The sequence below is a fragment of the Poecilia mexicana genome, unplaced genomic scaffold (genome assembly GCF_051168715.1).
Source record: "Poecilia mexicana isolate PSO_F unplaced genomic scaffold, ASM5116871v1 scaffold_7, whole genome shotgun sequence".
Classification (NCBI taxonomy): Eukaryota; Metazoa; Chordata; class Actinopteri; order Cyprinodontiformes; family Poeciliidae; genus Poecilia; species Poecilia mexicana.
The window spans coordinates 7,735,035-7,762,535 of NW_028263376.1; the positions used below are offsets into that span (position 1 = coordinate 7,735,035).

General features: G+C 41.7%; 4 protein-coding genes across 4 annotated transcripts; 2 read left to right on the forward strand and 2 right to left on the reverse strand.

Annotated features, from left to right (window-relative positions):
* Positions 1–2,358: 2,358 nt before the first annotated feature.
* Positions 2,359–11,928, forward strand: LOC106926573 (rho-related GTP-binding protein RhoA-C). Its single transcript, XM_015001573.2, has 5 exons — positions 2,359–2,447; positions 3,516–3,671; positions 7,828–7,948; positions 8,026–8,156; positions 10,127–11,928. Exons 2-5 carry the CDS (start codon positions 3,516–3,518, stop codon positions 10,298–10,300), a joined length of 582 nt encoding a protein of 193 aa, XP_014857059.2. The 5' UTR covers positions 2,359–2,447; the 3' UTR covers positions 10,301–11,928.
* Positions 11,929–12,683: 755 nt separating this feature from the next.
* Positions 12,684–16,244, reverse strand: tpk2 (thiamin pyrophosphokinase 2). Its single transcript, XM_015001569.2, has 8 exons — positions 16,115–16,244; positions 15,804–16,045; positions 14,931–14,994; positions 14,730–14,860; positions 14,348–14,466; positions 13,478–13,610; positions 13,311–13,407; positions 12,684–13,235 (listed from the first exon to the last, which is right to left on the reverse strand). Exons 1-8 carry the CDS (start codon positions 16,236–16,238, stop codon positions 13,189–13,191), a joined length of 957 nt encoding a protein of 318 aa, XP_014857055.2. The 5' UTR covers positions 16,239–16,244; the 3' UTR covers positions 12,684–13,188.
* A 172-nt stretch (positions 16,245–16,416) lies between these two features.
* Positions 16,417–22,066, forward strand: gmeb2 (glucocorticoid modulatory element binding protein 2). Its single transcript, XM_015001567.2, has 10 exons — positions 16,417–16,718; positions 17,702–17,859; positions 18,706–18,788; positions 18,914–19,038; positions 19,121–19,224; positions 19,805–19,962; positions 20,314–20,382; positions 20,474–20,611; positions 20,697–20,819; positions 21,242–22,066. The coding sequence occupies exons 2-10, from the start codon at positions 17,738–17,740 to the stop codon at positions 21,805–21,807; spliced, it is 1,488 nt and encodes a 495-aa protein (XP_014857053.2). The 5' UTR covers positions 16,417–16,718; positions 17,702–17,737; the 3' UTR covers positions 21,808–22,066.
* Positions 22,067–23,604: 1,538 nt separating this feature from the next.
* On the reverse strand, positions 23,605–26,334 carry pdyn (prodynorphin). Its single transcript, XM_015001571.2, has 3 exons — positions 25,358–26,334; positions 24,847–25,060; positions 23,605–24,532 (listed from the first exon to the last, which is right to left on the reverse strand). The coding sequence occupies exons 2-3, from the start codon at positions 24,967–24,969 to the stop codon at positions 23,981–23,983; spliced, it is 675 nt and encodes a 224-aa protein (XP_014857057.1). The 5' UTR covers positions 24,970–25,060; positions 25,358–26,334; the 3' UTR covers positions 23,605–23,980.
* Positions 26,335–27,501: the final 1,167 nt, after the last annotated feature.

A 27,501-nucleotide genomic window follows, 5' to 3' on the forward strand; every position in this document is an offset into this window, starting at 1 on the left:
CAAGCATCGGGGTTGGCAAGCCACAACAATGTCTCAATAACGTGTCATGTACAATCAATTACAGCTTGACAACAGCATCTCATTCTGTTCACAAGTCAGTCTCTTCTTGATTAACACAGATCGCTACAAGAGATCTTTCCTGACAACAGTCATCCTTATCTACAGTAACTCTGAAGAACTCAGATTAAACATTTAGTTTCTCTTTGGGATCAATAAAGTATTTATTAATTTAAATTTAAAGGGCGACTTGCAGATCATTAAGTTCTGGGGTACAAAGTTACAAGCCTCTAAACAGCAACTCAGCTGATCCCAGAGGCTTTCTAAAGGGATTTGGGTCTGTAGAAAATGTGGACCACTCCATTTGAGGTACCCCCAGACTACATGTGCCGAACCCTAATGAGGCGATTGTATTGAACTGGAACCATTCTGGTCCATGAAGACAAAATTAGGCCTGTGTTGTTCATGCAGGGGCACAATGACCGGGTTAATGATATTATTCAGAAAGTGTGGGATTGACACTAACATTCAAAAAGTATTGGATAGGTCTGTTTTGACTAGATACACCTTCCCGTATGGTTACACTACGACCACTAAAGGCTCATCTGACGTCATTTCTTTCCAACAATCAATCATTGGAAAGAAACATAGCATAATGCTCTCCTTGATCTCTCCAACATTGATGATAGCCATCAGTCCTGGTCAACACACAACACAACACAACACAACACTGAGGCCCATTGGTCCCCTGTCAAGCATAAATGCTCAGTTAAAAAAGTCAAAGTATTTCACCATAAGGGAACTTTGGATTAACTGATGATCAGTAAATCTTGCATGGCTGATTAGTACGTCATGCAAAACGATGACGCTCGTGTCTGGTGGTGTGATCAAGGATATGTTGCAGTTTGTCTAGGATGCAGACAGTGATGATGTAAACAGGTTGAATGGTTTGGATACCTCTGACCTCCCTTAAATGCACCTGAAGTTGGCTGCCGTTTATCATCCAGCTTTGCAAGCTACTGCTCACAATGAAACCCGACAGATGATGACTGCATTCAGCCAAAGAAAATCCACTTCTATGCTTTTCTGTAACTCTTCCATTTTCTCTGTGTCTCTGTTGCAACCTGCTGATGACACTTTGTGACATTCTGAGCTCAGAGGCCACTTCCCTCTGAGAACATCCTGTCTGATGCCTCGCAACGTTGAGCTACTGTTAATCAGTTGTTAGGTGTTGCCTTTGTCTCATTGTGTCAAAATGTGAACAGCATGATGAGGACTGTCTTAACACCGATTCTGATTGAACCAGGAAATTTATGGGCGATTCATAGATCAAACACTCGTGACTTTTGTTGTTAACCTCTTTGTTAAAGAGCAAGTTGTGCAAAAAAGTACCGACACACTGAACAGTTGGACATGTGCGATAAAAAGTAACTTTAAATTCACCTTTTTGAGGTTATTGTGCATGTTAGGTTCATCCTGAAATTTCCCCCAAAAGCCAAATAACTAACATTTTGTACATATAATACATAATCATAATACACAGCAATAATATAAATAGAATATAATAATGTAAGAATTGTTGTGGTAAACGGACCTGGGTGGTGCACAGGAGGGAAAATGGGTTTACTACAACAGTTCTCATGGTTTTCAGTTTAACTTAAATAACCATGGCACTTTTCATCTTTATAACAGTCTGAACGAAGGATTGAGGAAGCTAAATAAAAGAGTGACCAGTGTGTAAATGTCCTAAAGATTTCACTTTGAGAGAATGGTGAAACTTTATTCTGTGACTTGATCCTAAAGGCAACTTCACATGATGCCACACAAGTCTGAGGTCCAGCAAATTTTACTTGAACTTGGAAAGAAAAAACACATGGCTGGCACTGCCATGAGATTAATGGAAAGCTGTTCATGTATCAGTGGGTTGGATTTCTTATCGCGGGTCTAGGAATCAACCCGGAGAACTACACAAAAAACTCAAAAATATAAATTAAATCTTGTTGAGGTTCAGTTGAAATCTAATTCTATTGTACACAATCAAGCTGCGTTTACATTCAGAACAGTCAGACTGTAACAAATCGCTTAATTCAACCAAGTTTGTGCAATTTTTTTGCATCCCAGTACAATGCAGCAGTGATTTACCAACTCAATATAGCAACTTTAGTGCTTTTTGTTGTTGTTTTCAAACAGTAAAAAATTACCTAACGTATTAGTAGGCAGGTGGAAATACTGACGAGTGAAAATTAGAATAGGATAAAGTAAAACAAAATAAAGTTTTGTTAGCTTACGGAAAACTTGATGATCAGAATCCATGCCTCTGGATGGTCAGTTTATCTGTCAGTCTAGATTAATCTGCGTCCCATTGGGTGGAAGACTAAATTGTGGGCAGGGAATTTGATTACGCATCACCGGGGCGGGACTATTGTGTCCAACAGGAAAACTACAGAAAGGCAAGTATCTCACCTAAAACCATCGAACTTCTCATAATTTATTGACCAGAACCACTCTTTACTCGGGCGCTTTGTACACCAGAACAGCAGCTAGAGTCAGACGCGTTTAAATGAGTTTGTTTTCACTTCAGGAAAAGGCCAGCTTCTGCCGAACAACTACCCAAAGTTAACAGGCTAACAGTTAGCTTCTTGTGATTGCCTGACACTTCCGTAAAGAACACAGAAATAGTACTGAACGTCATAGTCGCATTCAGGTCGGATTGAACTTTTTATTAAAATCCCAGCTGTCTTTGACTATAGAGACAAAAGACGACTGAGGAAGGTCTCACTACATGGCAGACTGCTGCATTTTCTGTTGCGCAAAATGACTTGACCGGTTAAAAACATGTTTCAGTATCCATGTAAGACATACCAGCTCAGTTCATTCCGGAAAACATCTTGTGTATTTTCATGCACAGAGAAACTGCCACTGAACTGAGCCCGTTTTAAGATAAGAAAAAATAAAATCTGATTTTTAAAGATTTCTAATTGAAATGATTGTATTGTTTTCCTACTTCAAAATCACTTCTGTGCAAAAGTCCCTATTTAATTTTCTGTAATAATATGTTGTTAACAAGAATGGAGATAAACCCCAATAACGACCGACATCCTGGCTGTGCTTAGTTATCAGTGGAAAGACTCCAAACTACACAATAGCAAAAATAAAAAGCTATTTTTTAGTCACAGATCAGTCAGTTGGAGCACAAGCGGTAGCTCCAGACTTGTTCAGCTACCTTCAAATATTTTAGATACACTAATCCAAATGAGTGGGAGCTGAAAATTATATTTCAGTGTGCAGAATTATTGATGAAGATTTAAAGAATAAATAAAAATATGACTGCTTACATACTAGATATATAACAAGACAGAATGTCAGTACATTTTATGTTAACACAAAAATGATTTGATAATCATCAGATTCATTTTCTATATTTGTAATACACGTAATCTGTCTTGTACATTCCCACTTTGCTGTAAACCATCCTGAACTTGGTGATCACAGTCACGTTTGTCTTGTGGTCTTACCAGATGGCTGCGATTAGAAAGAAACTGGTGATAGTGGGTGACGGAGCCTGTGGGAAGACATGTCTCCTCATAGTGTTCAGCAAAGATCAGTTCCCTGAGGTCTACGTTCCCACCGTGTTTGAGAACTACGTGGCAGACATCGAGGTGGATGGCAAACAGGTGAGCTAATGATTTGATAAAGTACGACGGCGTTCATATATTTTCAATTCAAAAGATACTCGATTTATCCCAAAGAGAAATGAAACGTTGTTATTGCTCATAACATGCACGTTTCCACAAGGAGGGTGCTGTAGATGTTTGTCCTTTCTTGTAGATGACTTCATCATTGCGTCTCCAATCTGGTCTGTTGTCCAGGTTAACCCTCAGGGATTTATGCATCAACTCGAAGCATAAATACCTTCATTGTTTTTAGCACCTTCATTATGTGGGATATCAGGACAACAGGTCCACAGTCATGGAGGACCGATGGGTGTCCCGATCGTTGGGTCTGTCCAGACTTCCATCCTGCCGATCCTCTTTGTTCTTGAAACCTGTGATCTTCTTCATCCCTGACCACACATCTGTGATATTGTTTTGTTGGACCAGCTTCTTCCTGTATTCCTCTTTAGTGGCTCTAATCTTCAGTGAAACTTGAGCATGCTCCTCAATAATTCCCCATTGTACTGTATGAACCAGGGAAACGGTACCAGTTTGGGTAACCCAAGATTGACTCTGGTTGGCGTCACTTTGGTTCCTTGATGCCTTCCTCCCGTTCTGGCGCGTAATGAAGCCACTTCTTTATAGTTTCACTGAAGTCTCAACACTCAGCTTTGGGTCAAACTGCTGAGCAGCAGGTGAAAAACACAAAAATAAGAGGGAGGAAGGCGCTGGTTTGAGCTGGTTAGAAAGACGATAAAAAACATTTGAAAAGTTTTGAAACACAATAAAATATTAAATAGTGTACTGGTTATAAGTCTGAGAACAAACACACAAACCGTAGGATTCCCCATGTACACTCATAGTTAAATTAATAAGGACACGCTAATGACTATTCATGAATATGTATCTCAATGTTAGTTGACATATACAATTACATTTACCTATCGAACTCCAGCGTAGTGTAGCATTTATCATGCTGCACTCATGTTAAAGTGAGGGAATCAATATTTAAAATAAAGAGAGGTTTATCAGAAGATAAAACTCAGTGAGGATCAGAGCTGATTTAACACACCAGAGACAGAAAAATAGAGCAAAAGGTGTTTTGTATTGTAGTTGGCAGTGTTGTGTTCAAGACCACCTAACCCGAGACCAAGACAAGACCAAGACCAGAGTGTATCGAGACCGAGACAAGACCAAGACTTTTGGGGTCCGAGACCAAGTCAAGACCAAGACCGAGGGGAGTCGAGACCGAGTCAAGACCAAGACCAGCGGCCCGCGCTACATGACACAATAAAATGTAAAATATGATCGAAATTGCTTCTCAAAATAATCTGAAAGATCCATATTCCCATAAAAACACCTAGATATTAAATACTTAATACATTTTACCAATATTAAATATTCCATTTATGTGCTAAAAAGTGTGATGGTCTCGTGCCAACCCTAAAAACATAACGCCCTGGGCATTTGCCCATATTGCTCATATAAGAAACCACCACTGTCTGCACCATTAGCAATTGAGGCAATGCCCTGACGGTAAATAACGCTCAACTACGAACACTGACCAAGGAGCAACAAGCAAGAAGTAACCAAGCAGAAGGCGCTCATCGTGACTGTTTTCACTCTCTATCCCAGTACATGAAGCCAGGTAGTCTGACACCATGGCAGACATTACAGCTGACACTTTGAACAAAAACAATCAAAGAGCAATGTGCATGCTCTGCGTGCTCTTTCGTTCTTGTGTTTTAGTTATTTGTTAATTTAAATATCAACGTACATAATTAAATAAAATAATAATGCAGTGTACACAGAGTATTACAAAGAACGGGTGTTCTGTCAGGTCAGATCACGGTGTTCTGTCAGACCAGCATACGCTGTCAGATAGTCGTACACTTAGCTCAGACATGCATACACTGTCATTACCATATGATTTTATTTAATCAGCAACATAGAATCATGACATAGATCATTATTAACAGTTATTAACAGTTGTATGGCATCCAGCTGCAGCCAGACCTGCTTTAAACACACTTTGAAACCATGACAACGCATGTATATCCATCTAGTTATCACAATATGTCATATTATAAACAATTTAATTACTTATTTTCGTCATAACTTGTTGCGTATACTGACAACCACACTGACGGTCGGACTTAATGCGCATGCGCTGGCATGGTACTCACTGCATGTATGCTATTCTGACAGCGTATGGCTATCTGATAGAACACCGGCTATATCTGTCAGACACGTCATTACCATAAGATTTCATTTAATCAACAACACAGAATCATGACGTAGATCGTCATACACTTTGTTATTAACAGTTGTATGGCATCCTGACTTAGCGGTTAAGTGAGTTTTACACGGGCGTGTGTTGTAGCTGACTCCAGCAGCAGCCAGACCCTGCTTTAAATACACTTTGAAACCATGACAACACATGTATATCTATATAGTTATCATTAACAATTTAATGACTTATGTTCATCATAACTTGCTGCGTATGGTGAACTGACAACTCCTCTGACGGTCGGATTTCTTAATGCTTAATGCATGTTATGCTATTCTGACAGTGTATGGTAATCTGATAGAACAACGGCTCTCAGTGAGTGACACTCCAGTCCTATCTAATAAGTAAAGAGCCGTGGAGAAGAATCGACTGTTTCTGAATGTCACCTCACTATATTGCAGACTTTTGGACATAGCATTGTCCCATATATGCGACAAGTCAGTCAACACCTCCGCACAATAATTCAGCACAGTGAGTGATAACATTTTTCATCACAATGCTTATGTGTCTCTATACAGCTAGCTTTGCTAACATCACGTTAACGGAGCTTACCTTCTTTGAGCTACTTTTCTAAGTGATGAAAAAAGTTAGACGTTGTCCCCACTGTCTGTGAAAGCGAAGCGCTGCTGAGTTAGCTCTGGCCATCGGATTTCTTACTATTTATGCAGCGCTATTATATTACTGACGATTAGACAAACATTTTCTGCTGCTGAGAGGAAACCACTGCGCATGTCCTGGAGCGCCGCGCGCGAGTGGAAAGTGGGGAGGGGAGGAGGAGGGAGAGAAAAAGGTGAGGAGGGGAGGGGGGAGTAACAGAAACAGTAGTTGCTTGGATTTTAATCGGTGCGTTTTGCATCCACTGAAAACAAAGATGTTAACAAATAAAGTGGACAGAATGCTGCACGTTTAGTGATATTTTCACAGTTGCGGTCTTGACTGGTCTTGAAATAAAATGCCGAGTCCTCAGCGCCCGAGACCGAGACAAGACCGAGACCAAATGCGGTCGAGTCCGAGACGAGACCGAGACCATCAAAAAATGGTCTTAAGACCGGTCTTAAGACCAAGACCAACTTCGAGTACCACAACACTGGTAGTTGGAAACATTATTTACAATATATACATAATAAACTTCCGTCAAATAACTGGTTCAATCTTCCATTAACCACAAACATTTCCAAATAAGCTGATGATTAAATTCATTCAGAAATGATGATAAAGATTCCACAAAAGTAGTAATAGTTCAGTTTAACCAGTTACCAATCCAAGAATCAACAGACTGAATCAGTCGTTAGCAGGTTTAGTTCAGTGTTTCACCTGCCTTACGTGTTTCAGGTGTTTCCCTTCTGCCACACCTGGATTGAATCTGTGGGTGATTAACATCCTTCTGCAGTTCTTGACAGCTGCAGAAGAGGTCATGCAATAGAGGCATATGTAAGAGTATGAGTAAGCACATCATAATAAAAAATAAAAAAACAAGTTATTTTGAATGATTTAAAGCCCACCTGCAGCAGCCAGCCCTAAACTTCTATGTCCTCCTCATGCTCTCCCAGTGCGCACCGCCCTACTTTTAAAAACTCATGTCCCATGAAATCTTGCATGTTCAGCAATCAATTAATCTGCGTTAGACTCGGGTAATTGACATATCGCTCAGATCAGACAAAACACTTTTAAGGTCATGATGAAGACACGGAGGATCTCTGTTCTCTGATCATAAGGTATACAAAATACCCAGATCCCAGATAAGTAAGTATGAATTAGAGGGCCTAAAGAGGCTTGCTTCTTGATTTAAATAACCAGTGTCTGTCTTCGAACCCAAGGCTTGGACTAGTTTTTCCTGAAATGTACAACAGAGCTTTACTCAGACAGCTGTTTGTTGTGTTGTCTCAGGTGGAGCTCGCTCTGTGGGACACTGCAGGTCAGGAGGATTACGACCGTCTCAGACCTCTCTCATATCCAGACACAGACGTCATTCTCATGTGCTTCTCCATCGACAGCCCCGACAGCTTAGGTATGACTTCTCAACTCGTTTGTTTCCTGGATTTCTCCGCTCCAAGTAAACCGCAATTCTCCTTGCTCCTCACGTAGAGAATATTCCCGAGAAATGGACTCCAGAGGTGAAGCATTTCTGTCCCAACGTGCCCATAATCCTGGTGGGAAATAAAAAAGATCTGCGGAACGATGAGCACACCCGCAAAGAGCTGGCCAAGATGAAACAGGTCGGTGAAGCTTTCACTTCATAAAGTTTCTGCTTGTCCAAATTTCAAATGTGTTCTACTCGGTGGGAACGGTTCAAACAACACATCGCCGTTCAATCGAAACGCAGCAACAAAAACATTTCACACTATGTGTCATGGATTATTGAAGTAATTTCATACAAAAGAGAAAATACCACATGAACAAAATTGTGACACTACACACACAGTGCAGAGTTGAAGTGTGGAGTCACATTATATGCTTGCCTGGTGTAGAGTACGCCACTGGAAAGGGAGAAACCAGATAAAAGTCTACAAATTGTAGCTCCACAACTCTCCGAATGAAATGAACAGTATTTAAAATGTATGTTTTACTTTAATGGCTTAAAGCACGATGAACTGCCCGCCTCTAAAGAAAGTAAAGGTCGACTCCAAAGCGTGGCTACATCAGTGTCAGGTGGCAGCATCTGTTTCTCGAGCCAAAGTAGACTTCATGGGAGACGACTGGGTAGGAAAGCAAATGATCAAAAAGCCAGGCTGGAATTTGCCACAAAGCTTTTGGTAGAAAGTCCTTTGGACAGATTAGATAAAACAGGAGTTTCTTGGCAAGATATCAGCTCTGTGTTCACAGATATTACCAAAAAAAATAGCCCCTGCTCTGAAACATGGAGTAGGCTTGGTTATGCTCTGGGGCTGCTTTGCTTCCACAGGGTGTCTTGAATCTGCAGGGTGCAATGAAATCTCAAGACCAAGGAATTGTGGAGAGAGAAATGTGTGGCCTGGTGTCAGAAAGCTTGGTCTCAGTCACAGGTCACAGGTCATGGGTATTCCATCAGGATAATGACCACAAACACACAGCTAGAAACAACTAAGAACGGATGAGACCAAAAACATTGGACTGTTCTGAATTATCCGTCTGTGAACCCTGATGTAAATCCTGTTGAACATCTGTCAAAGAATCTGAACATGCCGTCTTCAGACCTGAGACAGCTGAAGCAGTTTGTCGATGAGGAGTGGCTCAGAGTTCATGTGGATGGGGGCACAAGTCTCTCTGGAAGCAGTAGAGGTTGTTTGATTGCAGTGATTCCAGGTGCCATCATTTTTGTCCAAGCTGGTTTCATTAGTTATCTTTTTTATTAGTTTGTTGTTTTATAATTATTTTGTTGGTTAATTTTCAGTACATTATAACTTATTATTGTCTACAATTTTAAGGTATTCCAAAGCCATTTGGAGCCTTTTGTTCATTTCGTTCACCCACGTCTGTATATGCCGACACTGTACACCTTTTAGTAGACCTTAGCTTTTCTAATGCTCAAAGGTTTCCAGGTCAGAATTAGGGTGTTTAATAAACAAACATGGCACTAAGTGTGTGTTCACACCAGTTGTGTTTAGTCCACCTTAAAGTCTAGGAAGTTTGGTTCATTTGAGGAGGTGTGAATGAACAATTAACCTCTGATGAGGAACAACAGAGCTAAACTCTGGCCAAATGCATATGTGGATGAAAGTGGATCAAAGACCACTCCAAAATTAGGAAGCTAACTACAGGAAGTGAGGGGCATTGTGGGTAAATACAACCAAAACAAACGGCTCGTGCTAGCGGGGGAAATGGCTCAAGGGAAAAAAAAGAAAAAAGAAAAACTCCAACTGCTAAAATCCAACGCTACTAAATTTCTCTTTACGTTTCATGACGGTAGAAGTTGCGCTCAGTGTTTGCTTTCTTCAGAGGTTTTCATGTTGTTTCCTTTAGTGGACCTTAGTGCAGCAGGGGTGCAAAAGGCTTTTCAGAGGGGCTGGTTTGTTTGACAAAGTGCAGTGTGAAAGTGAACCATACCAGCTGAACATGAAACACATCTGCAATTAACAGGTGAAAACTCCCTAAAAATGGTTTCCTAAATACTGGTAACTGCAGTGTGCCAAGTAACTTATTACTCTGATTCTTTTTGCTTTGACTGAATCAAATTTTTGTTTTTCTTCTTCATGTTTTATCCAACCAGGAACCAGTGAAGACGGAGGAGGGCAGGGACATGTCAAACCGGATCAATGCCTCTGGTTACCTGGAGTGCTCAGCCAAGACAAAAGATGGTGTGAGGGATGTTTTTGAGATGGCCACCAGAGCGGCGCTGCAGGCCAAGAAAAGAGGCAGGAAGAGTGGCTGCGCTCTGCTATAGAGAGTCCACTGCAGAGTCCGTGGTGGGAAGGGAAAGGCCAAGCATTGCTCCTGGGTCTGCTTTGTCACCAGAGCAGGCAGACTTCATTTGCTCTAACTGAGATGAGTCAAAAATATGTCGATGTCAGCCAAAGGGAAAAATTAACCAAGATTTTTAAAAAAAAAAAGAAAAAGAAAAAAGAAAGGGAGAATTATGAACGTAAGGCTACATGTTTAGATATAAATTCACCATAAACATAAAAGAGAATATAAAAGAACACAGAGAGGGGAACATCTCAGATTGTTTCTGATTTTATTTGGCTAAGTTTTTTTTTTGAAAGAAAGTATCTTAATATGACATAAAGCATCTATAAAGTAGGTCACCATAATACTCCCACCTGATCTGTATGGGTTCATTTCGTATTCTCTAGGTTTCTTTATTTGGGCCTGAATTTCTGTTTTATAAAACTGTATTTGCTGGCTTTGCGTTTGGGCTTCAACACATAACCATGTTAATTCAGTTAGTTGAAATTATCTCGGCTACACAGTCACTCTACAGGAATAAAAATATGTTTTTATTCCTGTAAAAACATATTTTTTAAATGATCTTTTTGTTTTGTTCCTGTGTAAACACACAGCTCTTAGTTCAGCCGTTATGTTGTGTTTAGTGCAGAATCACATTCAGTTATTCAGCTAGAATTTACAGATTGTCCCTAGATACCATGCAAGCCTGTGTTTCAGAGTCAATTATAAACCCCCAAATTCTCCAAATGAAAGTCACACACGCATATATCTTTTAGTTATTACTGAGATATTTCTATGTGTATATTTTCTGGAAAAGGAGAAATAATTCTAGATATATCAAAACTAGTAAGCACATACTCTGAACTGTGTAGTGACAGCTTTTTGAATACTCCTCCGCTTCTTTTTCTGTATTTAAAGATGTCTAAAAATGGCAAATATCATCTAACTCGTGTATTAACCCGTTTATTTTGCTTGAGAACTAAATTGAATGGAATATTAAGACGTTGGGAGCAGTTTTAAGATGAGCCGGAGAGGCAGAGCTCTCCACGCTCTCTGGTCTCCTCCCATGTTGTCTCGGTGCTTTCGGTAAAATCTGTCTCCACAGTCGGCTGTTGCATTCTGCAGAAGCAGGGCTGTTTGTCGAATCACTTAGTTGTTACCTTTGTAGGCTTTTCATTTGCAACAAAACGACTTTTAACTTTGACAAACCCGGAAACGGGCAAACAAACAAACAAAAAAAACCCTGTCGGTGTTTCTCAGGATCGTGTTGCACTGATGTGACTCCTGCTGTTCAGTGACAGATTCTGCTGAATTGCTGAAACTCATCTACTTTGTCGTTCTCCCGTTATTTAAAGTTGATCTTTTTAATTTCAGCTTACGTGTTTCCTGTCTGCAAGCTAACTCGCCGCCTCTTGGGTTTTCTGTTACTCTATGTGATATTCTACTGGCTTACCTTGTACTTTGCACAAATATTAAAAATTAGGTCAGTGTTGTGTACACTCTGGAAACATTCTGAATTGCACACAGCTCCTGAGGGATTTGTAAGACTGTTGTTCACAAAACCTTTCTTGAAACTTCTGCAGATTTTAATGTATTTTAAAGGAAATAAAGTCAACAGAGAAAGGCGCTGCGGCTGGTTCTCGTTTGATTTGTCAACAAGACGATTTCAAGTGAAGTGCTTCACAGTCAAAGATATTAATGTTTTCTGAAACGGTAACAGAGCTCTGTCATAAAAAGCGGATCAAGATGTGGGAAAGCAGCTGAAGTGGTCTAGTTTCTACCAGTTCCTGTTTTCCAGCGATTTAAGTGAAGACCACATTATTCGTTTACATCCAAACATGACAAACTGGGAAAAAACAAAGACCTGAAAAGATGTACAAATATGAAGTAAAATATTTTTTCTATGAATATTTTCCACCCATTTGTCCCTGTGCCTTACAGAATATCCATGTTGAGAGGAGGCAACAGGTTTGATCCAGTTTTGAAGTAGAGAATGAAAGTGGCGTGATTGCCTTTACAGTGTCAAAATTGAAAGGAAATACTTTAAATCTGTGATATTGGTTATCAGCCCCAATTTTCATGTTTGTGCATCCATATTGAATAGGCTATCAAACAATTGTTGAGAAGCAGCTCATTGCAATACAGAGATTCCCCCCATAAAACTTGCTAAGCCTGGTGATGGGGCACTGAGGCAGTTCACCAGCAGGCTGCCATGGTTCTGTATTAAAAAATTCTGTATTGACAGGAAATGTGAAGATGTACCTGGTTTACGTTACTGGAAGACCTTGTTGACTATGCTTATCACACATCTATAGTCTTAAAAACAATAAACACCTGGCTTTTAAACAGCTGGAACCAAAAAAAAAAAAAACAGGAGCTCATTTCATTCAGATAATGTTAAACATTTATGATTTACAGTAACTTAAGAAGGCTGTGTTAAAAGAAGGACGAGTCATTTCAGAGATGAGGAGTGCTTTAAGAGATGACAAGAAGAAAAGGCTGAGGAGGAGAAAGGGGAGCTGGGTGAAGTCTGGTCCATAGGAGATCTTCCTCAGGTTAGGTTCTGCACCTAAGCGTTCCACCTTTAATTCCTTGTTGTACAGATTTGGAAGAATGAGAAAAATCCCAACTTCAATACAGCTTTCACCCATTATATAAACATCTTTGAGCACTGAGATTGTCCAGTAAAATTCTAACTAGAACCCATCTGATATTTTCTCTTTGTACGAAAGACTTCTGAGAGTTGAGGTAGGCCGGATCCGTCCCAGTTCTCACGCCCAGTCTGCTGTTGTCAAGTGACCAACTCCTCTAAATGCTCGGCTCTCGGTTACCAGAATCCAAGATGGCTTCTGCATTTACGGTTGACGTGAAAACTGCATCGTTGGTCTACAATGTTTGATGGAGTCCTGTTACAAACTCCTGATAGTACGGTTCTGAAATGAGAAGGATCGTCGTGTCAAATATGTGGCTGGTTTCATTCATCGCAGCGGCCATTAACAGCCACAAACCTGTGTCCGGCTCGATGAGCGAGTGTCGAATGAGAAAGTCCAGGATGACCATGGCAGAGTTGGGCTTGAAGTCATCAGTGGCCAGCAGTCCCTTCACCTGAAACAAGACAAAGTGAGCTGAAGAGGCTCTGGGAACTCTGGGAACACTGGTAAATTGAAGACCTGACCTTCTCTATGGGCAGCAGGTAGAAATCCTGAACTTCTCCATCGCCTACGGAGGGCACAAAGTCCAGAGGAAGTTCTAAATCGAAGACAAACTGGCTCTCTGGGAACACCCCCTCCTCATCCTCATAGGTGTAGCTGCCGTGGGCATTCCAGTCAAAAGAGAGGGAGATTTTAAATGTGTGGGAACCTTCATGGAAGTAAGCTACTTGGATGATAAAAAAGGGAGAAATCCTGGCAGGAATACAGGATGTGTTTCTCAATGCTATGATGTAATCAAACTGACCCAGAGTAGTTTAATCAGTCAATTAATTCAGCTATATTCAGGATTTGCATGTAAACAGGCAAACATGTTTTTTCTCTCAGAAAGACACCAGGTTGCCCACTGCACATTGGTGTGAGTGTGTGTTTTTGAGTATGAATGGGACTGGAGTGTAAAGCACTTTGAATGCAGTCTTCTAGCTGATCACCAATCTTTAAAAAGCTTCAGCTCCCAATTTGTATTTTGGCCCATGCAGATTGTTTTGTAAAAGTCACTAAATATAGTGACTAAGTTTGCAAAAATGGGGTCACTGTAGTTCACCCACGCATGTGCAGATGTGACCTCTGTCAGTCAGCCCCTCTCACTGTCAGCGGCTGATCTTCAGACCTTTGTGGAGGTGAATAAGATCAGTTTTTTGTGTTTTGGCCGATCATCACTCACCCAAAATTAAGGACTCTTCTTTAGTTTTTATTGGGGAAATCAGTCAAAGGGATGATGACATGAACTGATAACTCCTCTAGTTTACTGCCAATAATCAGTAATGATCCAACATTTAGACATAGCTACTCCTTTAAAAAAAAATTTCTGGGATTACTTGGAGATTAAAGCTGACCTTACAGTCGATACTGGACACGCCTTCGCAGCGATGTCTGCTGGGATACAAGCTTCCTCCGCACACTCTTTAATCAGAGTGTGTTTGATTCCAACATCAGCAGCCAGACCACCAGCCGCCTGGGAAAAGATACGAAGAGACTACTCAGTAGAAATTGAACGAGAGGAAAACGGCTTATTAATGAGATTCTAAAGTCTCAAATAATAAGACAAAATAATCAAGACCATAACCGTCACTATTCAAGTCAAATCCCCTCATCTTCAAACTTTGGCTCTGGATTTAGCATTAGGACTTAGTTATTATTACTTAATATGACTTAAATATTGACAAGCGTTTGGATCCAGCCATATTGATTGCCTTTTAAGTCTCCTTCTGCACCCACCATGTTGTCCAGCAGTCCAGGATAGGTCTGCTTGGTGATGGACCGTCGGGCTAGCCACATGCTGATCTCCCCGCTGCCATTCACGGTGTATCCATTAATATGAACTCCGTACCGTTTAACACCAAAAAGACCTGCAGAACAAGAGCGCAGTCAGGTCATGCAGCAGCTGCAGGGTCTAAACCTTGGTGTGCTGAAACGTACTTGTGGCTGCTCTTTCCATCCACATCAGAGGTGCGTCACAGAATCTCGGTTTCACACTGTACCTCTGAAAAATATGACTGCTTTAGATTTGATTGTGTTATAAGGTGAATCAAACTAAGACTTTCCTGTTTAAGGTCACATAGGATGAGCCAGTGTGTTTGCTAAATGCCAAGATAATAAGATGAGATTGTGTCCTAAAAATAAACATGTTTTGGTGTGAAAAAGTCCTGTACTGACATAGACTAAACAGGCGCTCATAGAAGACAAAGCTATTACTCCAAAAGCAACAGAAAAGCCATAATGCAATTCCTCAATACACCCTGCTTAGCATTGCTTATTTATTTAAGTTTTTTTTTCTTTATAGTTGGTGTTCGGGTATTAATCTTCCAATTTTTCAATAATACATAATTATCAAATGATATTGTCAAATTTCCCGTCAACTTTAAACATTTTTTAACTCAGAAATGTTTGACCAAAGTCATTCAGTTTAAAAAGCAATTCTACTAAATACAAAGGAAGTATATGCAAACTTATCTATTTAAAGATAGTTCTCACATTATTCCAATAATATGCAAATATAAATGGTACGGGCAATTCTGTCTGACCTAAAATGAGAAAAGTTTACTCTGATTTAAAATTGGACCATGTGGGGAAAAAAATAGGTTACATACATTTCTGGTTTCAAATGGACATTTGGATTTTTTATATTTTAGACAGGTGAAAGTCATCACAGATCATATCAATTAACATTCCACATGTACTTGTAACTAAGAAACAACTTAGTTATTTCTTGTTTTATTCCAGTTTATAAAATAGTGATTATAAAATCCTCACGTGCAACTGCAATAATAATCAAGGTGTGTGAAGCCTGACCTCATCCCTCCATCCTCTGAGGCAGATCAGAGAGCTCTCCTGTCTCAGGGCCCCTACAACATCATTCACCGCCTCTGACCTCTTCTCGTAGCAGTCGAGGCTGGGACAGAGGGAAACAGCGCCCTTTTGTGGCGGAAGGAACACGTCCGTGTATGGCGTGAGCAGTGAGGCTACATGGGGAGGAATCCAGCCAACCTGGGCTCCGTCTATCTCAAACCTGAAGCAGCTGGACCTACTGGAACCTGTGAACACAGCTCTTTAAAAACGGACCCGTGTCGTAGAAGTGAATGTGTGGCGCTTCACTTGAATACCTGCTGAATAAAAGTTGTTCATTCGCCGAAGGAGCTGCAGTATTCTTTCGGACCAGGCGCTGGAAGCCATATTAAACCATATGTCAACATGTGTTACGTCAACAATCAGCTGTGCAGTGCGCATGTGCAGATGTGTTGGAGAAGCATAAAGCTTTTTCTTCTTCTTTTTCTTATGGCGATTGGCAACGTATCAAATGGATTGCATTACCGCCATCTAGTGGAGTGGAGTGTGGACTGGGACGCTTTCGACTCGACTTGGGGACGTCTGGTGAACAAAGACTGGTGATGCATGAATGCACCACAAGGGGGCGGGGGTAGAGAAAACTACCAAAAGCTCAACAGAAGAAGAATAGAGGCGGAAGAGGCGAATGTTTACAAAGAAAAGAAAACCGCTCAGTGGTATATGAGTAGATTAATATGAGTTTAAAGATTCTCGTCCCAACATTGAAGCGGCAGACATTATTAGATTTCATTATTTCATAGAAATATAATCAAATAAACGGGATATCTGTCCTGTCTTGTTTTGGTACATTTTAAATCTAATTGGAGTGTTTGTGGTGGATAACAGTTTTCATCTTCTGGTGGAAGCAGGCAAAGACTGAAGGTAAGATTCCCATTTGTTCGGAGCTTAGTGGCATCTGGAGAGAGGAGTACAGTTGCGGTGATAAATATTTAAAATTAATAATAAAGTGGTGCTGAAGTTGGCATCTGATTCACAGCTGATTCACCGGACTAAAGGACCATTCCGCTGTGTGTAGCCACAGTAAAACCTCACTTCATAGAGTGTAGCTTTACACTAATTACATAGTTTAGGAAACTTTTATTTTATTGGAGACCGCTTTACGTGGTTCTGCTTAAAACTACATCGCAACTACACATCATAATTATTCGGCACCAATGATAGACTAAAAAACACACCCTTTATTATATACTGCTCAAAAAAATAAAGGGAACATTTCACTTTAATTTTGTGTGTGGCTCCAAATCCAGGCCTCCATTGGTTAATAAATTTGATTTCCATTGATGATTTTTGTGTGATTTTGTTGTCAGCACATTCAACTTTGTACAGAATAAAGTATTCAATGAGAATATTTCATTCATTCAGATCTAGGATGTGTTATTTGAGTGTTCCCTTTATTTTTTTGAGCAGTGTATTTGTGAAAATAAAAGGACTGACTATTGTTAAACTTTTTTCCTGACCTTTTCCCTCCATTTTCCTCTATCTCCACTCACATTTCTTCCCTCTTTCACTACAGAAGTAGTTCTCATGACAATAATATATATTTTTAAGCAACCAACATTTCTGGGTATTTAAAAAAAAAAAAAAAAAAAAATATATATATATATATTTTATTAAAACTTCAATTTTTAAATATTGACACTAACCACATTCCTATTAACTCCAAGCTCTATTCAGTAGTTGGCAGCCCTGCTTAATCCATGAAACATTCAGTGACAAGATGTCCACAGAAAGCAATATAGGAAAGTAAAACCACCTCTGTGGTTTTCCACATTTTCTACGCCTCTCCTGCTTCCGTTCTGGGGCGCAGGTCAATGACGATGACGACTGTCTCCATTCTGCTCTAGTTTTGGTTTCAGACATCCGTCCATAACTTCGTCAGCATGGCAGAGATGAGTGAGGTGGTCATCGTCACCCTTCCAGAAGTCGTGTCCAACCAGCTTCCCTCTGTGGTGGAGGAGGATAAGGCTGTGCTGGTAGCCACCGAGCTGGCTCCTCAGGCTGGGTAACGCGCCTTCTCCTTTAGCAATGTGACGAGAGAATGTGATTTCGACTGTCCATCATTTACAGTGGTCAATATTCTTCATTATCCGCTTGGTAAAATTTAGCAAAATGCTGTGAAGCTGCTTAATCTTTTCATGCAGCAGGATAATATCAGACTTAAGCATTTTGAAACAAATTCAACCTTTAATAAAAGTAAATTTAGTGGGAATAGAAAGTGTGTTGGGTTAAATAATTGGGTTTACAAAATTACTACAGGCACAGCTACTGGTTCCCATAGCAACCCTGTCTGTTTCGGTGGGGTATAAACATGGTTCATCCACTGGGTAGGCTGGTAGAGGTGTGAGACCAGGTGGGTAAAGAATCTGCTGCAGAGCAGCAGCAGGTCTCCATGATGTAATGATAGGAAGTGATGTCACAAAATGACTGCTCTGTCCGAGCATTACAAAATCGGGACAAAGATTTAGATTTTTCTGCAACAGACAGGCCAGGTGTGAACAAAACAAAAATATGTGGAAAAGCACCTTGCAGTTAGGCATGCTGTGGGCCTGCTTATGTTTGAACCTTGTCAGAGTGCAAGGCACCATCGATGCTGAAATATTGGTAGATTTTAGATATAAATGTTGATCAGTTCCACCAGAAAACCGAAAATAACATCATAAAGTTCAGCTGAATAATGATTCAAAAAGTGCCGAACAAGAAGCTGCCTGGATGTGGACTGTTTGATGACATAAAGCCCTTGAAAAGCAACTGAATTGTTTGTGTGAATTCTGCTTAGTGTTTGACATATATCTGAAGAAGTTTCTCTGAGGAAGCAGAATCTTTTTGCAGACTTTCTGCTGTCTTCCAGGGAGGACATCCTCACCGTAACGCCAGTGGACGCAGAAACCGAGGCCACAGCTGACTCCATGTCGAAGGAGGAGGCAGTCATTGGTAAAAACGAGCTGCGCTGAGTCGCGGGAAGAATGAGCTGGTGGCACTTAGCTTCTGGGTCTCTTCCTGTTCAGAGGTTTTGTGAAATAAAATATTATTTACTTCTGTTGTCTCCGTCTCTGCAGTGAAGCTTTCTGAGGAGGTGGACGTGGAGGCCGACGTCTTCTACCCGATCACCTGTGGAGACGCCAAGGCCACGCTGGTGTGGAAGAAGTTTGTCTGTCCTGGGATCAACGTGAAGTGTGTGCAGGTGCTCCGCTGGCTCATACGGAATCACATTTGAGCTCACTCACCACAACAAACTTTTTACTCATCCGTTTTTCTCCTTTTAGTTCACTGATCAACTCATCAGCCCCAAAGAGTTTGTGTGTTTAGCAGGAAAATCCACCTTAAAGGACTGGAAGAGAGCTATCCGCCTCAACGGCACCATGCTCAGGTTGGGAATGCTGGTCTGGACTTTCATTGGTGGCATGTTTGAAATGTCTGAACATGTTTCTGTGATTTACACATGAATTGATAACTCAGCATGTCTAAAAGACAGCAGGACTGCAGAAGTAATAGCTTAGTTTTTAGCTTAAGCCGCACATTTAATGAAGGTTGCAATGGTGGTAAAAATGCTAAAGGGCTGATAGAGGAGCCAAGTTGTAATGACTTTCTGAAGGCGGAGTTTCAGAAAGAGCAGCCATTTTTAAAGAGAGACATGTTCAGTTTCAAGGCGTTAAATTACAAAATCAAATTTCTAAGTCATATTTGATATATACAGCATTTTTATAACAAATGGAGTGTAACATAGTTACTTGTTTGTGCTATTAAATGACACTATGTGGCAGGAAAATAAATAATGCTGCCCCTTTAAGATGAAGGGCGATGAAATGTTTTCCATGTTAATAATAAAAATTGATAGTTTTAAAGAAGACTACGCCATCATTTCATACATTAGTAATTTACAGTTGCACCACAGGGTGGCGCTGTTCCCCCAGTCAGTGAAGACCCTGCCGTTTCTCTTCCTGTCCCAGGAAGATCATGGACTCCGGTGAGCTGGACTTTTATCAACACGGTAAGGTGTGCTCCAACACCTGCCGCAGCACCAAAATCGACCTGGTGGGAACCAAGGTGTCGGTCAGCTGCGACCCGCCCGCCGACCTGCTGTCTGCCTCTGCCTCTTCAGCTGACTGTGAGTTCCTCAGCCTGAACCATCAACTGGTGTCTGAGCTCATCCAGCGGTCTGTGGGTGGAGCGGCGGGTCACATTCTGGACAATTAATGCAATTCTTTATATGTGGGTGGAACCGGATTCCTCCTCATTGATTTCAAAGACTCATAGCCACGTATTGAAATAGCATCGTAACATTATTAGGATTTTATTGGGATGAGAGTTTGAAACGTCTGTGACAAAAAGTCTGAAACTAATAGAGATGTATTGAGAACAAATACTTTTTTATAACATTGTTTGTGAATATTCACGTATAAACTGTGGAAAGCTTCACTGCCTGATCCCCTCTAAACCCATCTACTCTGTGTCACAGTGAACGGAGCAGCTGTCTCATTACCAGATGTGACGGAGGAACCCTCAGAGTGGGTCACGACTATCGGAGGTGATCATCAGCTCCTGGACCCCCCCCACCCCCACTCCCAGTCGTCCCACTATAACCCAGTGGTAACATGGTGTGTGTGTCTGGTCTGCAGAGGACTCTGTGGTGTTCTGGCGAGCCGTGAAGGAGGCGGGCCTTTTGGAGGAAGTGGTGGAGGACTTCCAGAAAGAGGTGCAGGAGATGTTGAAGGGGCTGCAGGAGCGAGTATGTGATCCGCCGGTGGAGGTCAAAGGTCAGAAGCGCACACAGCTGCTGTTGGCTCTCCTGGAAGCTGATTTCTGAACTGGTGCGTCACCCTCCTCTGCTTTGTTCCTCAGACGCTGTTCTGCTTAACAACATAGTGCAGAACTTCGGCATGCTGGACCTGGTGAAGAGGGTTCTGGCCAGCCACAAGAGCCAGATGGACCGCTACAGAGAGCAGTACACCCGCAGCCTGGCGGGTGAGTTATCTCTGTCCCTCTTCCACTCCCAGCAGTCAGCCGTAACTGATGATGATGAAGGTTAGACCCCTTTCAGCAGATGGCTCCACTAGGTCTGTTTTTGTTCGAGGCTCTTAGGATGTAGCAGCAGCTGCCTTTATGAAACCTTTATTAGCAAGCAGAGCGATGACACATAAAGTTGTTCACTGGGTCTTATCGCATCTCAGGAGAGGTTTTGATGCATTTCTCTTAACAGAAACGTCATCAGCTCTTTAGGTTTCTCAGCTGCAGCTTTACAACTCAGAGCTTTAGCTCCACTCTGTTTTGGTTAAGAAGTATGTTTTAGGTCTTAGTCAGTCCATTAAAGGTGCACTATGTTAGGGTAGGTGAGATTTGCTGGTGGTCATAATGTTTCGCCTGACTGGGTCTGCCTCCCTCTGCAGCTCTGGAGCAGCAATGTGATGAGCACAGGAAGCGAGCCAAAGAGCTGAAGAGTAAATCTCAGCACCTCAACAACGTCCTGATGAACTTGACCCCGGCGCCGTCCCCGCCGGCAGCCAAACGACCCCGGCTGACCCGGGCCGTCTCCGGCCCGGCTGCGGTCAACGCCACACCCACTCAGATCGCCCTGCCGCTCAGCCAGCTGAGCGGTCTCACGGTGGCCGGGGCCCAGGCGGGCAGCTACACCCTCCTCACCTCACCACTCTCTGGCTCTGAGCTAGGGGCCGACGGCTCCAACGTGACGGTGTTGTCCGCGGCGACGGGTCAGGGGGCCGCCGCAGGTTCGGGCGCCTCCGGATCCTTCGTCAAGGTGGTGGGGCCGCAGTTCCAGCTGGTCACGCTGCCGCTGGCCACTCAGAACCCCGCGGTGCAGCAGCAGGTCAGCACCGTCACCGTGGTGGACGCCACGGTAACGGCTGCTGACGAGTTGCAGGAGGTGAGCCAAGTTGACGGGGAGGAGGAAGGTCAGCCAGGGCAGGCAATGGAGGAGGAAGAGGAGCAGCAATGAGAAAAAGAACAGCTGCTGGGCTCCCAGTTAGTCTGGACTGGAACTGCTTTCAGGAAGTTGTGATGACTAACATCTGGACAAACTTTGAACTTTTCCTCATCCATTTGTCTCACATTTCAGCATCAGCAGACTGTGTGTCTCGTGTCCTTCTGTGCTTTAATCCTGATTTTAACCAATATGTTTGACAAAGCTTGTTTTCACGCTGCTGCTAGAAGCACAACATGCTCCTTTATTTGGGATTAAATGCTCTGGAAGTGAACAGTGCCTCACTGTGTGCATTTGCTGGCTGATAAAACATCAGCTTGGAGATTATTTTCCATTAGACCCAAAACTACACACTACTCTAATTTTCTCCAGGGAATGACTAGCTTCTCAAATTGAGAAACAGGAGTGGGTCTCTTTTTTTTTGCATAGTGTGGTATTGGCCCTTTCCAGCGTTTCAGCCTATCCCCGACCCAAACGACCTGATTAATCTAAAAATCTACAGACTAAGTGAATGTCCCTCTGCCTCTTTATGGTCACAAATGAAGGCCAGAAAAAGAGTGAACAAAAATCGAGCTTCGCAGTAAGACATTCAGCTAAACAGGCCTAAACAGGTGTGTGCACAACTATCTGTTTAGTTGTGCACACACCAAAAAATAAATTTTTGGTCACCACAGTCAGATATTGCTTTGAGAATTAATGAGATTTGGTTAAGTGTAAAACAGGCTTCGATGCCAGAAAAGATCAAGTGATACAAATGGAACAGACACATAGTGACATTCACTCTGGACTCTAGAGCAGTGGAGTCATATATATAAATGTGTGTATACTCCTTTCGATATCTACCGATTCCTGTACATGCTGCTAAATGTACTCATGACTGAAAAACAACTTGCTACCATTCCAGGAAAACTGTTTATCTGCTGTTCTGGGTGGCCATGCTAAATAACCTTCGCATTCATGGCAGGTTTCAGTGTAGGGAACCAGCTACAGCGTAGCAGAGAAAAAGACGGACAACGTGAGCAGGGTGTACACTAGGATGATTGACACTCCTCCTGACTGATTGGTTCTTCTGACAGAGCGGTGTATTTCTGCAGATGGGAGTAGGACCACAGAGAGGACCACAGAGAAGTTTGATTTTGTTTTTGACAGATTAGCCGAGAGTATTATACTGACGATATAGTGACAGTTTTAACGAGTTTTAAACATTGTTTGTAAAAGTTACATACTACAGCTTCAAACATTAATTTGTACCTGACAACCAGGGAACACAGACAGCCTGTGTGACATGGTGGATCTTCTTTGTTAAAGAACGTTAAGGTTTAAAGCTAATATTTTATGGGAAACTTTCATAGCATCGTCCTCGACTCCACCCTTATATACTGTTTCCAGACCAAACGTAAAAAGATCTGTTCCACGCACACAAAGAAATCGACAGGAGCAAAAGATTTATTGAGGTTTTTTTTTTAATCTTATGTCACTTTATTACTTTTTTACAACTTTTTGTCAGCTGGAAGTCTTGAACATAGTTTAAAGCATTTTGGCAAACAAACGGTTACAGGAGTCAGAAACACTTCAGTGATTTCATTCATCTGGTGTAGCCATGGTAACCTGCTCCGGGTTGTCCGAGATGGAGCAAACATTACGCTGTTTTCCCATGAGGTGGCGCAAGAACTCTGCTTGGCAAAAAGAATACAAATGTTTCACCTTTAATATGACGTATAAGTTTTCAATTAATTGATTTTTTTTTTAAATTACAAGAGAAATCCCCCATTAAGGTAAATTGCGTGGACTAGGAGAATTCCTTAAAAAATGTTTTGTTTTTTTTAAAGAATTTGGCACCACAGCAAATTTTCCCAGTTATTGTATAAGAAAAGTTTAATTTCAGAATAAATAAATAAATAAATAAATGGTCCGTTTGGATGCTCACCGGTTTCAGATGGAGCCGATCTAAACTCTGGCTGTTCTGCTATCTATTTCCTCTGATTCTGTTCTCATCTTGACCAAACTTCCAGCAAGTCTAGAAGGAGAGCTGCTCAAACCGTGCGCTATAGGTGGTTCGAACTGGGACAAACAGGACCCTTACAAATGGTTTATTGACGAACAGACGGTGACAGATGAGTGGAATCAGCCGGGAATGAGCAGGAGACGATTTCTGACAAGTCACCGGTGTGAGTTCTTCCAGCGGCTCCTATAGGCTGAGCTCCGCAGAGGAGGAAGAGGAGGAGTAGGGCTCCTCCGCAGAGCGGACGGAGAACTTGAAGTGGCGCCGCAGGTAGCCTCCGTAGCGTTTGTCCCATTTCAGGTTATTGAGTTTCGGCCGGACCCTCCGCATGAAGCCCCCGTAGCGTTTCTGGAGCTCCTCGGGCTCCTGGCTTTCCTCCTCCGCAGAACTCCTCCTTTTTGACTTGGGGCCGAATTTGCGTAAAAAGCCTCCGTAGCGTTTCACGTAAGTGTGCGGGATGGGCTCCTGCGCGTCTCTCACCTCCAGCCGCTTTAGAAGCTCCTCGTAGTTCTCGGGCAGAGCCGCGGCCTTTAGGATGGAGTTGTCGCGCCACGGGGAGGAGACGAACACTTTGTTCTTGTTCTTGTCGATCCTCTTGATGAACCCGCCGTAGCGCTTGACCAGCTCTGCCTGCTGGCTCTCCTCCGCCTCCGCCGCCCGGTCCTCAGTGAAGTCGGCCAGCCGCGGAGCCGGAGCGCAGCTCTCCAGCTCCTCCTCGTCACACTCCGCGCTGCACGACTGGAGATGATACAGACACACAAGTGAGATATGATGGCTAAACTTAACTTGGGGATGCTTTATTAAAGCGCAAATATGATAAATTATTTTCTAAACCCAAAGAGTTCCACCACCACCTGCTCTAAATGTTCGGTCTCGGAGCTATCTGTGTCTTGAATTAAGTGAAGTTCTTTCAAAGTTATTTAACTGGCAGTAAATAAAAGTTTCTCTCTCTCTGCAATTCCAGTTTTATCTTATGTGGTTTAATTTGAACATTAAAAAGTGACAAGTAGCTCTGTTTTCTCCTCTGTTTCCCCGCGTAAAGTTGATCCTACCAGACTGCTGAGAGCGGCCTCGGGGCGCAGCATTTGTTCGGCGCATCTCTGGCACTGTGACGAGCAGTCCGTGTGGACGGAGGGCGGCAGGCTCAGCATCAACACCAGGACGTACCACTCCATTCTTCAGCAGATTCGGTGGCGCACGCAAACCAAAGACAGGCCAACAAACAGTTCTCTTCCAGGATTTTACAGACTCATGGAAAACATTCACCTGGAAAGATGGAAGAACTTTTTTTTTTGTCTCTAGAGTAACAACAATTTTGTAAAAACAAATAATAATAATAACAACAACAATAATAATAATAGTAATAATAATAATTAATAATAATAATAATAAAAACACAACTTATGTACTTGGTGCATTTTTGGATTCGTGCGCTGTGCGTAATTGCGCGTCAACATTTTTTTTTCTCTGAATATTTCACAAATAATTGAATAAGGAAGTAAACAGCAGTGACTTACATTAAAGTTCCAAAGCTGAATAAGAGCATAAAGTGTAAGTCGTTACCTCAGGAGTTGGACAGATACTTCTGGCGGCTTTCTGCGCTCCGATCAACACTTCCTCCTCGCGCGTCGCCTTCCTTTTTATCTGCGGAGCCTCGCCTATGTCATCCGATCAACTTCTGCTCGCCGACCAATGAGAAGCAAGTGTGCTGCATAAGTGATCCCAACGCCTCCGTGCTTTAGGAGTTTTCAACAACGCCCACATTTGAAAGGTGGCCTATGGAAGCGATCATCACTCCATCTCTGGGGCGTCTGGATCAAAACAAGGGCTGTAAATCACACTGACATCTTTATTTTCCTCTCTTCGGCGACACGGAAAACAACTGAGCCCTTAAAGTATGAAGATGGAGAGAGAGCAGCTCTGGTAATCGTTCTGCAGCTGATTTAGAGGAGTCAAGATTCCAGGTTTTTGTTCCACGTTGTTTCTGTGAAGTGGGAGAAAGAGCTTTCTGGCCCATACACACCGCAAATTTACAGACTCATGGAAACGGTAATTTTATATATTTGGGCTTGCAAATATATAAATTCTATTTTCCCAATTGACGTCTTTTTAATTTCACAATATCTACCGTCTAGTTTGAAATGGTCCAATGTATCAAGTTTAATATCACTGTTTATAAAGATAGTAAATTCAACAGGCACGTGCAGAGGGAGGGGGCGCAGGGGATTTGAGCCCCTGAACTTTTTATCCTTGATGTCCCTAGTGCCCTTTTTGAGTTTTTTTTTTTCCATCTGTGTGTCAGGAGGCCTGCTTCGACAATAATATTTAGCTAAATATAATAATTTAGCAACATAAATTAGTCTGGCTGCCCTCATCTAATAATGACTGAGGATTCATTACTACACACCTCCATGTTGTTCAGACACCGGGCCCATGGTGAGGAGGAGGGGGCGGATTTGCACCCTCTGACTATCAAAATTATGGGCAACAATATTTTTTTTCCCCAACATATACTTGTTTGTGAATAAAAACACAGGTCTGATGTTGAAATTTCTTTTTATTTTTCATAATTGTCCTCGCTTCTAAACACAGAAATGCTTCGGCTGCAGAGAAAACTTCTGACTTTAATTTTATCATTCTGCTGCACTGCTGGACTAAATGCCCAGTTCGCTAAAGGCAGAATGTCTTTACATCAGGCATTCTGATATAAAGAAATGGTACCAGACTGTCACCGTGACGCAGCTGATGTTTGCTTCGTGGTGATGTATTTGTGAACAAACCTAGCACAAACACAAAGATTACACCATATTGCAGCCATGGTAACACAACAAACTATCCAGATGATTCTTTAAACTTTTACAAAGTAAACTTCCTAATTAAATCCTAAATGTACTATTTATTTATTTATTTATTTATTTATTTATTTATTTATTTATTTATTTTCTTTTTTACAGTTGAATGCATTAAATAAAATTTAATAACATTATTGTTCTCAATAAATTAATGCTTCAGGTTTAGATCTGTGGTCTGTGTTACAATTCAACCATTTATTCAGCCTCTGAGTGTCTGGAGGGCCTCACCAGCAGCTGAGTTTTCTTTGCCTTGATATTTCACAACCTTACAATTCTAGATCTCAGAGGAGTTCCCCTCTGAGATTTTTTGATCTATGGAGCATATGCACCCAAGTTGTTATAGAGGCTCAACAGAAGTAGTAGGGCTTATTTATTAAAATATCAGCAATTTTGCTTATTTCATAACTTTATAACCAGAGACCTTCTCTGCTCTGGTCTGTTTAACAGCTACAGTCTCAGATCAACTCAGTCCTCCAGCTCTGCCAGCAGAAACAGCAACTTTATACCTATCAGGAAAACATAGACTATATTTGCTTTGCATTGTTCCCACATGACGACATAGTGTGATCCAATTAAATATTAGATTCTTGATTAATATGGGTTGTTGCTATGTTGTTGTACTGATCTTGTTCAATGTGCCCCTTTCTAACTTTGAGCCCCCGCCCCTCCAAAGGTCTCTGCACGGCCCTGAAATTCAAATATCTTGATATTACATGCAGTTCAATGCACACAATGTTATTGTGTTTGATATCAGTTCAAGTTTTCTCAACATAAAATAAAGAAAAGACTAGTATTTCTCTGTTGGAAATATATTTTAACAAGACCAGAAAAAGTTAGTTAAAACTGTATGCAAGG

What these genes read in the sequence shown, in the direction of transcription:
- gmeb2 (XM_015001567.2), top strand. Translation starts at nt 17,738, where the DNA reads ATGGCAGAGATGAGTGAGGTGGTCATCGTCACCCTTCCAGAAGTCGTG. An exon ending in TCAACGTGAAGTGTGTGCAG is followed by an intron (nt 19,039 to 19,120) that starts GTGCTCCGCTGG and finishes TTCTCCTTTTAG; the next exon opens with TTCACTGATCAACTCATCAG. An exon ending in TCCGCCGGTGGAGGTCAAAG is followed by an intron (nt 20,612 to 20,696) that starts GTCAGAAGCGCA and finishes TTTGTTCCTCAG; the next exon opens with ACGCTGTTCTGCTTAACAAC.
- tpk2 (XM_015001569.2), bottom strand. Translation starts at nt 16,238, where the DNA reads ATGCGCACTGCACAGCTGATTGTTGACGTAACACATGTTGACATATGG. An exon ending in GAACAACTTTTATTCAGCAG is followed by an intron (nt 16,046 to 16,114) that starts GTATTCAAGTGA and finishes CTGTGTTCACAG; the next exon opens with GTTCCAGTAGGTCCAGCTGC. An exon ending in TCAGAGGATGGAGGGATGAG is followed by an intron (nt 14,995 to 15,803) that starts GTCAGGCTTCAC and finishes CATATTTTTCAG; the next exon opens with AGGTACAGTGTGAAACCGAG.
- LOC106926573 (XM_015001573.2), top strand. Translation starts at nt 3,516, where the DNA reads ATGGCTGCGATTAGAAAGAAACTGGTGATAGTGGGTGACGGAGCCTGT. An exon ending in TCGAGGTGGATGGCAAACAG is followed by an intron (nt 3,672 to 7,827) that starts GTGAGCTAATGA and finishes GTGTTGTCTCAG; the next exon opens with GTGGAGCTCGCTCTGTGGGA. An exon ending in AGCTGGCCAAGATGAAACAG is followed by an intron (nt 8,157 to 10,126) that starts GTCGGTGAAGCT and finishes TTATCCAACCAG; the next exon opens with GAACCAGTGAAGACGGAGGA.
- pdyn (XM_015001571.2), bottom strand. Translation starts at nt 24,969, where the DNA reads ATGGAGTGGTACGTCCTGGTGTTGATGCTGAGCCTGCCGCCCTCCGTC. An exon ending in AGGCCGCTCTCAGCAGTCTG is followed by an intron (nt 24,533 to 24,846) that starts GTAGGATCAACT and finishes TATCATCTCCAG; the next exon opens with TCGTGCAGCGCGGAGTGTGA.